General features: G+C 40.7%; 1 protein-coding gene across 3 annotated transcripts in view; it reads right to left on the minus strand.

The window, feature by feature from the left end:
• Positions 1-6,531, minus strand: part of FOCAD (focadhesin) — a 282,277-nt gene extending 275,746 nt beyond the window's left edge. The window contains exon 1 of one of the 3 annotated variants that reach the window (XR_013994507.1): positions 6,250-6,438. Coding sequence is in view for 1 of the 3 variants with exons in the window: in XM_081067234.1 (XP_080923360.1) it covers positions 6,250-6,306 (57 nt within the window). In the remaining 2 variants the exon portion in view is untranslated. Of the gene's footprint in view, positions 1-6,249 lie in introns of all 3 variants that reach the window. The other 2 variants (XM_081067235.1, XM_081067234.1) reach the window with 2 other exon arrangements.
• Positions 6,532-11,558: the final 5,027 nt, after the last annotated feature.

The raw sequence follows: 11,558 nt of genomic DNA on the forward strand, positions 1-11,558 counted from the left end.
CCCTGCCCAGCTCCCAGTCCCCATATTGGGGCTTTAAGTCAGCTGCCTTTGGCCCTGAGTCCTTTGCCCCACTGGACCCTGTGGCTCCAGCCATTGTGCAGGACTCGCCTCAGCACAGCCACAGGTGTGAGATGTTTGAATTCTCAGTGTGCATTTTACACTGAAAGGGAAACTTATGTGAGATCAGGCTTTTAGCTTCTGTGAGTTTTGAAATCTAAAAAGCTGTATTTTGATAAAGATTGAGACTTTAAAGGAGCAGTCAGTTGGGAGGAGCTAGGGCTTATGGGATTTCTTGCAGTGTTGAAGTTCTCCCATACTATGACACCGGGAGAACTTAACAGGAAAAAGTCTATGCTTACAATAAAGCTCTGTAGTAGTAACCGCCCCTCCCCTTAGCTTCCTTTTTTCCTCTCTGTAGTCTCCAACTTGGCACTGTCAACTGGCCAAAGATAACTCTCCAAAAATCCACCAAAAGGAGGTGCATAAAGGCAAAAATAAAAAAGCCATTGCCTCTCATTTCTCTGAAAAATAACACCAATAGTCACTAGAGATATATATGTCATGTTTAAATTCAGAAATAGTACTCTACCTGCTGTCCTACCGTAACAGAAACTATAATGATTTGATGGGTAAAAGTTGACAACAGGAAGCTTCATCAAACCTTGAAATCCAGTGAACCTAAACGTGCTCTAAAAAGTAAAGTCTCTGTAACACAGATAGTGAAACTTTCTGTATTTGCAACCACATATTTATGTGACTCTAGATGTTTATAATTACTCTCATTTACTGACTTTATAATAAGTAAATGTTAAACTTTTTTCCAATAAAGTAACACATTTAACTGTTTAAAACAAACAAACTTGAAATTCAAACTACTATTTGGAACTTCAAAGCCAACCACATGCTTCAGAAAAACTGTCACCCTTACATCCAAATACAACCTCATTCTAACGTGTCTTTCTCTTTGTTAAACAGTCTTCCCACTCAATCTTTTGGACTTTGACACCATGATCAATGAATGAGCTTTCTTATTACCGTGTTTCCCCGAAAACAAGACCTAGCCAGACCATCAGTTCTAATGCATCTTTTGGAGCAAAAATTAATATAAGACCCGGTATTATATTATATTATTATATTATATTACATTATATTACATTATATAAGACCCAGTCTTATATTACAGCTAAATAAGACTGGGTCTTATATTAATTTTTGCTCCAAAAGACGCATTAGAGCTGATGGTCCGGCTAGGACTTATTTTCGGGGAAACACGGTAGATGATTAGCTTCTTCATTAGATGGTCCCCCTACCTCCTAGGCCTAATGGAAACTAGACTCTCATTTTTTGGTGGCCACTTCAGTGAAGGCTAATCATCCTTCCAAGTTCCATGGCCCAAAAGAATGTTTCCATACCATTTACCTCCATACCTTTGAGGGCATGCCCTCCAAATATCTTCTGCATCTCTCATATACATATACCTATTGCTGCCATAGGCAGTCTAAAACTTCTGAAAACCATCAGTCTCATAGTCTCTCCACCCCAGGTACCACAGCCATCTGGGGTCAATGTCTAGGTAAGTAATTCATCCAATTCATCAGTCTCATTGTTCTCAAATACCTCCATATAACCTCCATCCCAGCCATCTACTTCCATGGCCAAAAGCTACCTACTCTCCATCAGCACCCTAAAATCTTAAACTCCAATATTCTACTCTAACTACAGAGTACTTCTATCCTTCTCCCTTCTACCTACATATACTTGTATATTTTACCTCATCCAGGCTCCTAATCCCTTGAACCAGTAATTTGTTCTTAATCTTTCAGCCTCCTCCTAGCTTGATTACCACCTCTAACCAATCTAACCCATCACTTCAACCACTCTCTTGCCAATATTTTGAACTCCCCTGCATTTCTACTGTATGTACACAACAAAATCCAGATGCTGGATCATTCCAAGTATTCATCGTCTCTGGTTCTATCGAATTTTGCTACAGAAAGTCACACAATTATACAGACTAACATAAAGTAATGATCCTTGCCTATCTGGTAAGCCATCCTAATATCGCTAGTCAGTTCTCTCTTCCATTCCCTATGGCATTTGACAGTTGACCATTCTCTCCTTCTTTGTCTTCTAGAGCTCTACTGCCCTTTCCAGTATTTTTCATTGGATCATCTTCCTTATTTGGTGGTGCTTCCCAGAGTTTCTCTTCTTTTTTTCTTATTCCACAAACTCTCTCTTGGGTATCACATCCATTCTCACACGGTTTTAACTTTCACCGATACGCAGATAACGTCCTAATCTCTAGCTAGTCTAGAATCCTCTCATCTCCAGACCCGTGCAGCCAACTGCCCACTAAACAGCAGCAATTTTGTGACCCAAAGGCACTTCCAAGACTGATCTTATTTTCCTATACATCTGATAATCCTCATGCGATTCCTATCTTGGGGATCATAAACCTAGGAGGCATCCTTGACTCCCCCTTTTCCTCATCCTGCATGGCAAACTGGACACGAACTTCATCACCTTACTATACCTTCAACTTACCCTATTCTCTCAAGCCCCACTGCATAATTTCCAGTGCTGTATCTTCCCTGCACAAATGGACCTTGCTCTACTACATTTCATTCCACACACTGCCATATAAAACTGATCTGCACTTTCCACTGCTTGAAGTCTCTTACCTATGGGTCCCCACAGCCTCAAGGATAAAGTTCAAAATCTTTAATATGGGAGGATGGGAGGGGAGAGGGCCTTTCATAATTTGGCCTTTATTTACTTATTAAACCTCATCTTTCTATTCTCTCCTTAATACATTAAAAGTCTATGTTCTGTCTCTAACCTGCCTGTTTTACTTTACTTCTTTTTCTTGTGCCTAGAGCACCTTGCCCTCCATCTTCACCACCGAATTCCTACTTGCTTTCAAAATTCAGTTCATGGGAAAATTCCTCTGGAAAAGGGTCTCTGAATCTCCTAAAATCTCACACTCACACAGTTTTCCTATATCCCCTACAGTCCTCTACGCCTACATCTAATTATTATATTTATTTCATTGTATTTTGGCCTTGTCTATGGCTTCCATGCAATATTAGCTCCTTGAAGAAAAGTTAGGGTTTTGGAACCAGAGCGGATGACCTCTTTTTGCTAAATGAAAATATAAATAATGCAATATCCTTAATAACTACAACTTTAAATTTTTTACTTACTTAAATGTTTCAAAACAACTTTAATAAAACGTTCCCTCTACTCCCTCCAGGTGTATGTCCACAAGCATACCAGTAAACAAAAACCTGAAGGTTTGCTTCTTTAAACCTGCTCAAGGATTGTAAATAGAGTAAAACTTAAGGTAAACTCTGAAAGCAACTAGGCCAAAGAAAAAGGTTTAAGAGAACAGGGAAACATACACCCTGGCAGCCAGAAAACCTCATAACAAAACTATAGTTGCAATATTCATAATTTGTTCAACATGCTTACCAGCCAAATTAGCAAGCAGTTGCTTATCTAACCAAAAGAGAGGAGAAGATATATTCTAATGCACTAGAAAGAACTGAAATCTTTCGTTTACAAACTTGAGTGGAATGCTTCACTGGTCCCCAGGCAACTGAAAAGGCAAATATTCAAAAATAATAATAATAATAATAACAAACTAACTACCTATGCAGTTTGGATTCTCAACTTTTTGGGGCCTAAAAATTTTTTTTCCCATCATGAGCAATGGAAAATTATACAGTATGTAATGTGAAACCTTTTGAAATGACTTCCAAATATATAAAACTAAAGTAACTCAAGCTAATTGAATGAAAGCCAATATAAATTAACAAAAGTTAAAAATCATAAATTCAATTTTATGACTTCCAATATGACTTGGAATAGGTTAATACATTGAGTCCACAAGTACTTGGGGGACCCAATTTATAAGAACAATGTTAGATCTATAATAGATGTTTGAAAATAAATGAGATCTTCCACATTGCTGAAAGAGTTTGTTTCAAATTATTTAAATGGGAGAAAAACTGACAAACATCGGACATAGGACAAACTTTTTCATAGGACAAAACATAGGACAGCTATTAGCCTAGCAAGTTTTATTTCTTATCATGTAGAAATAGTACACACAACCTCCATCCAATTTATAACTAATTGTGAATTACATATTTACATTATACTTATATAACTATACCATATTTTATTATACTACTCATCTCTAGATCTGTAGTACTACTTAAAATATATACAATACTTAGAGATTTCACATTTCCCAAAGAAACATATATTGCCCACTTTGTCAAAGGTTAAATTATCGCCCAAAAGAATAATCATTCTTTCATTAGACAAACTGAGCTCATTGTGATAAACCAAAAAATATTAAGATCAAGTTTTGCTTTAAACCCACCAAGAATCCTGACACTATTATCTCTTTACACTTCTCCCAAATATAGTTATTATTGTATTTTTCATCGTGTTTTTTCCCCTCAAGTTTTAATCTAGAAAAGACTCCACTTGGATTTTTTCCCCCTCAACTTCTGCATTTCTCCTCAATTTCCCATCTTGATCTGGTCCATTTCTAGAACTAGAAAGGTCTAGCAAAAGCAAAATCTGGAAGTTATATTTTCTTGAATTTCCAAACCCCTAAAAGTGATATAAACAACTTAATTCACCTAAAGGTTTGTGGATAATACCCAAAAAGTAACATGAGGGTATGAATATTATGTTTCAGGAGAACTGTTTTAGGTATCACTTTACACCTTCAGGAAGACCAGACAATCTACTTGTAAGTACCATCAATCAACAAATGAAAAACTATGGTTACATTGCTATGGGCATTTTTATTCTCAAGTTAATAATTTATTTACCTTTGGGTTATTAATTCTCAACTGGAGCCAGCAAACAATTAAAATACAGTAAATTTTAGGTTAAAAAGATAAAGGTTAACATACACACATGATATTGACAGACATTAGCCAGGTGATGGTAACAACCTAACATTAGCCAAGTAAGCAAATAACCAAGACAGAGGTTTTAGCTACGACTGATCTACCAAAGCAAGTCAAAATGCTTTGAAAATTGCATTCATATCCAATTGTTTTATATCATACCATTTTATATGTAACATTTAAAAGTTTCTGATTATTACAGTTCAAAACTGAGATGAGTCATAGTGCTTTGTATGCAGGAATTGGATGTGAATCGAAATTATAAACACGCACCTGCTTCCTAATCAAAAAGTGAATGTGGACAAACTTAAAAACCATTAAAACATAAGCATAAAATGCATGCTGTGTTTTTAAAATGGTCACCTCCCAACTGATAAAACAATAAACATGTCATTTGCCTGAACATCTGAAATTGCAGACTACTACTAACCCATTCCCTCACTTTGCAGATAGGTGCCTCAGACCTAGGGGCATTAGTGGTACAGTTAGCAGGATGACAGCTTACTACAGGTGAAGATAAGGACAACTAAATGAGGTACTAGAAGAGCTCTATGGTATGATATAGGATCATAAGTTTCTGTACCTAAATCGAGAACCTGAAATGGAACCATCAACACAAAATTTCATCTCGAGTCTAGACAATAAAACTGGCAGACAAACTGGAAGAAAAGGCAGGGAATGCCCACATTCGTTTGTGGCATACGACCCTGACCATCAAGCAACCCATCAAAAAGTTCTGCTCAATGGATGAAGGATTGCATGATACTTGATAGGATGACCTTATTGGTTTTAGAAGCTCCAAATTCAGGGACTAAACTAAAGGAGTGGGATGTCATAGTTGAAATTAAAACTCATGGACAGTAGGTGTGCTAACATAACTGCAAGTCTCCGTACATCTCTGCACAGCTGTTGCAGACATTTCAAAACATATATTCATACATATATGCGATCATATACATAAAGGCACATGCTATTTCTTCAGGTAATTTCCCGCAAGTCAGGACAGAGCCAGAGAACCAGGAGATCTGAAAACAGGCCCTGTTCACCCATAAGCCTTTCCTTAAAGTAGGCAGGATGTGAGAGTCGCTGGCAATGAGGACACAGTCACCCAGGCCAGGCTGGACGGAGCCGGAATTCCCTGCACTGCCTTGCACCGCAATCTGCTGCAGGCTAAGTGTGCAAGCCTCGCGCGCCAACCAGTTTCCGAGTAAGGCTGCCGCTGAGCCCCACCCAGGCATCCCGGAGCTCTAACGCGGAAGGCCGAGTCCCCCGGGATTTCAGGACCCAGAAAACCCGGGACGAGGGCAAACGGCAAGACCTGTCCGGTTCCCGGCGGTCCCACGCCGCCCCACGGCCCTGCCGCCACAGGCTCCATCGCCCCATCTCGCAGCAGAGCCCCAGGCCCGCGGGGGCCTCCGCCACCCTCCACACAAGCTGAGACAAACCGCAGGCCCGTGCGACGCGGCCGCCTCCGATCAGGGGGTAGCGGCCCACAGCCCGCCGCCGGCCACCCCGCACTCGCTTACCTCCCTTCTGCCACGAGCTCACGCCGCGGCGGCGGCCTGACGTGGCCCGCCCTGCGGTCTCGAACGGCCGGGGGCGGAGACGACGGGGAGCGAGCCAATGGGCTGCAGACTGCGAGGGCTGCCCCGCCTCCCTCCAGTTTGGACCCGCCCCTCCGCGCTCGCGCGCACGCGCGGCCAAGGCCAAGGGCAAGGCCGCGCACTGCGGCTGGCAGGCGGCGTGGGAGGCACCACAGAGCTTAGCAGCTGCGCGATCTGGCAGTGGCTGTGGGGCTGCCCCGCAGCTGGCAATTCGTTTAAGAGGAAAGCAGATTAAAAGAACCTACCTGGAGATACCATTGCAGGGTGTCCGGTAGTCCCGTTGGCAGCCTGCTCCTATGCAGCTTTTGGCGATGCAAAGCAGCTTCTTGATATTTGAAGATTTTGTTTCCCGGGGGGGGGGGGGGGGGAAGGACTGATAACATTAGAATTCAGTATATTTAATGCAGGCAACAGACTTGCTTCTTGGTTCTTCCCCTTGTAGCTGTTGCTTGGTATCTTTATTTCGTTTGGCTAACACAACACTGCTACTCTAGAAGCTACGCTGTGTGAAGGAAAAGGGGTGACATAGCAGAGGGGACAATCTTAGGGGCTACTTGGTGGGCCTGGTAATCCCAAGTGACTGAAAGTAACCGCACAGAATGATCTGATCATAAATTCATACCTGGGCAGGCTATGGCAGGTAGTCAACGATCCAGGCCTATAGCTTCCTTAGCAAAGAGCAATCTTCGTCTTAAGTGAGACTTGTGCATTGTTCTTATGCGTCCAGGATAACATACCTTTGACATGGCAGAGGAATTTTCTTTTCCAGACCTCTCAAAGGCATGACTACAGATACTAGAGCACAAGACCACCAGCCACTGGACCCCTCATTGTTATTTTCTTGCCCGCATACTATCCCTGTGTACTATACATGATAAATGTTAACTATCCTGTACGCACAAGTGTAAAGGAAGCATGCATCTCTCCATTTTCCTTCTAGCCAACTCTCGAGACTCCCCCACCCCCTTTGCTTTCTCCTGCCTCCTTAATCTACCACCAACAGATTTCATGTAACCTTCCTTACGTTTTCTCCTTGGATTCTAAATGTATAAAATAAGCTACACAATTGGAGGGCGTTTTCTCAATCAGTTGAGATTTTGCTTCTAGACATGTCCTCAAAACCTTGGCTCAAATAAATTCTTAAAAAGCTTTCTACAGGTTTGGACATTCTTTCATTGACAACTGGTACATCCACCTGTTAGGTAGTCTTTCAGGTCTTTCTAGCCCAGGCATTAGTGCTGATTTAATCTGGGGAGAACTGGTGCTTGTAATTTTTACTATTATTGTTATTGTTATTATTTTTATCTAATACTTATTAGTGTCCACCAGTGCATGAGCACGCATTTTCATGGGAAGACTGTAAGACACCCGGCACAATGGAACAGAAGCTAAAAAAGGCAGCAGAAGAAAATGAAAAGAGGTTATGAAGAAATGCAATTCTGCTTGTGGATGACAGAAGTAGAAATTATATGCAAGATGAAAGAGTTAAGACAAGTTTCCCTAGAGAACCTGACATACCCATCAGTTTCTAAACCCTGGTGCACCTTTACAAGCATTTGGGGAGATTTTTCAAAAAATACCAGAGTCTGAGTCCCATCTCTAGAGATCCTGATTTAATATCTCTGCTGTGGGGCCTTGGCATTGGGATTTTTCTACGTTTCCAAAGTCATTTTAATGTACTGACAAGAAGTTCTACTTCTCATTTGTAGGAAGGATTTGGTTCCATACACTCCACTTGGGAAAAGTAATTACATACCACAGACTATCTTCAGTTCTCTCAATAACCTATTATGCTTTCATTCTGTAAAAATTTATCTAAGTTAATTTTAAACCTACCCTTTGAGAGAAAGGAGTTTTATAAGGTTTGTAATTGACTTCTTAATTTTATGGACCTTGATGATATTCCCCTTCGGTCATAATAATTCCAAAAGCACCAGCACTTTGTTTGGGAACTTTTTAATTCGTCTTTAAGAATTCTTCTCTTATTCCCATATTTCTTGAGATATGTTACTCAAAACTATAATTGAACACTTAACCATGTGAACAGTATTGTTCTAAGTACATCAACTCATTTAATTCATAGAATATCTTCATGAGGTAAGTATAATATTATAATTACCTACATTTTATAAATAGCTTAGCCACAGGGAGGGAAACATCTTGACTGAAGCCATGCACCTAACTAGTGGCAAAGCCAAAATTTGAATCCAGGGACCCTGACTCTCAATATGTAAATACACTGCCTCTTATAAAAAGGCTAGTTTTAGGAGTGTGGGAGGAAATACCCATTTAAAGACTGATGGTGAATCTAATTTTTCACTTCTGATGCCACTCCTAGATTCAGGTTTGGGTCAGGATTGAGGGACTTTAGGCTGGTAAACCTAGAACCTAGAATCCACTTAACTGCTTGCTGCAGATCTTGGGCTAGGCTGGAATTACAAGGGCTCACCCCCTTCTGGGATAAATTCACCCTACTTCTGGGATATTCTTCTTCCATACATGACTGTAGTCCAGCAGCGATTGTTTCACCTTTTCATTTATTTAATCTATTGCTATTCCAGGCTCTGTGCTAGACATGAGATATCAAGATATCAAGATGAAAGACACAATACAGAGCCTCAAGGAGCCAGATCATCCTGGAGGCCAAGTCAGCAGCCACGGATTTATCCAGTGGCTTCAAGACTTGAAGTATAGACTTTTAAAACTAGAAAGGTTCTCAGAAACTGCCGGTCCGTGATAAAGTTCTTACTGGCAAGTGCTGAAATGAAAACAAAGGACAATGTATTGCATTTATTCATTCATAAAAATAAATTTATTCATAAAAAAAAACTGTTCTTTTTCTTAGTTATGCTTGATTTTTTTATCTTAAAAATGTTCTCTTTTGTATGAAATGATAATTAATAGGTTATAGTTGTTGGGAGTTTTGTTTATTTCCATGATGTTAAAGTCATATGTTGGTTTTCAAAAATTTTTCATGCTTCACTGATATAGTTTAACGCCATCAATTTACAGAGAGAAAAACTGAGACTCAGAGGGACAAAGTCCAGTCTTCTTTCTATTACACACCCACCCGAACAGCCCACTTCATGTGCAGAGCTAGAAATTTTTAAAAGTAATAATAAAATTTTTAAAAAGAAATCAGGGTCAAGGTTAGACAACAAAGATTAGAACTGGTTCTGATAAATCCAACTATTGCTAGCCAGGAGAATAAGGTTCCTGCCTGCTTAACTAATCAGGTTAGCTAAACAGTTTAGTTTCCTTCTGAGCTGAAAGGAGAAAATGGGGCTTAATTGAATACAGCTACTATATGTAGTTATATTTTGATTGAGGTAAGACTTAGGAAAGGTCACCTTGATTGAGTAAGACACATCTACCACTGATTCAGATATTGGGATATTAGGAGCCCTACACAAGTGGTTCACTGAGAGTCCCCCTGGGAGAATTTTTGAGAAACAGCAGGGAGAGGGTTGACCCTCATGAGAGCAAGGAGAGGAGGTTCAACTTCACTCATGTAACCTGCATGGCTTGATTTAGAGTTAACACCAGAAGACCCAGCACAGATGGAAATTTCGATTGAAGGATGAAAACAGATTTCCAATCTGTATATCATTTTCTGAATAGGCTTAGATTGCACGTGCAAATGAACTCTTTATCTTTTAAATATTCAAGAGAAACCACAGTCTTGAAGAGGTAAGCAGGCAGACAGCATTGCTCTGTTAAGCTCCTTGTATTATTTTCCCTGAAGTAAAGTGGTTAGTTCTCTATTGTACCAGACCCTTTAGATAAGCATGCTTTTTGAACTCAGTATAGAAGGGCCTATTGACTTTCACAACAACAAAAAAAGAAAGAGAGTAAGAAAAATGTGTCCACTCCCAAATCATTAACTGAACTGAAAAGAATATGCTAACAGAAAAAAAGACACTGTAGTCTGCATTCTGTACTGTATGGGAAGGTCATGTCCCCCACGGCATCGGGAGAGGCACAAAGCCTTGAACTCAGGCCCAAGCATGCTGGGTTAACTCAACAGGCCCACACATTCATAAGCAGGCATGCGACTAGGAGGAGAAATTCAGACCTGAGTCACAGAGCTCCACTGTTGACGCATAAGAAAAAGTAATCTCATTATACTTAATTACATGAGAGTATATGGTTCTGATGGCTTCCGTTTCTTTCAGAATAGAAACAAAATCCTTACAAAGGCCAACAAGGTCAAACATGATTTGCCTCCCATACCTGCATCTCCAAAACACTCACACAACCTGTTATACCTTTGACCTTGCCCTCTACATTCCTCCCCAGCTCACTTCCCTGCCTCCTGACTGCTGCAGGATCTTGGCACCTTCCCCCACATATCTTCATGATTCATTCCATTGGCCCATTCAAGTGTGCTGAGACTTTTACTTTCTGGATAAGGCCTATTATACCAGTCAGGGTCCCAGCAAGGAACTGATGACACAATCAAATTAAGAAAATTGGAGGAGAGTTCAATAAAGGACTATAAACAAAGATGTGGGCAAGGAATAAAGAGATCACATGGAGACTCAGTAACACTGGGGTACCCAAAATAAACCCTGAGTCTAAAGAGGCAAGGGGCAGTACTTACCAAACCTAAAGAAGGCTGTGTACATAGGGACTACCTGACAGGAAGAGGGCCCTATGCTTCCACACCCAGGAATTCATGCCGTGACCTCCTTCATTCTCCTCTATCCTGATCTTCTGAAGCAAGGGAAGCCAGTGGTGCATTCACACTGGTCGGTCTCCTGGTGCTTCAGAGAATTAAATATCCAAGAGCAGATAAATAAAAATACTCTCTCTTCCATCCTCCAGTCTCCAACAGGACTTCCCATTGGCTGGTCCAAATGGAAGTCAGAGGGCAAAGAACCCCTTCTGATGCAGTAGTCCATAGAGGTCAGCCCAGAGCCCAGTAGAGAGCTCAGAGGGGCTCTAGAAAGGCTAAAGGAGACTGACTACCCAGCAGAGGCTGGAAACAGAACAGACAGAAAATAAAGTTTATCTAGCATTA

This window comes from Rhinolophus hipposideros (genome assembly GCF_964194185.1).
Source record: "Rhinolophus hipposideros genome assembly, chromosome: 11".
In the NCBI taxonomy this organism is placed as follows: Eukaryota; Metazoa; Chordata; class Mammalia; order Chiroptera; family Rhinolophidae; genus Rhinolophus; species Rhinolophus hipposideros.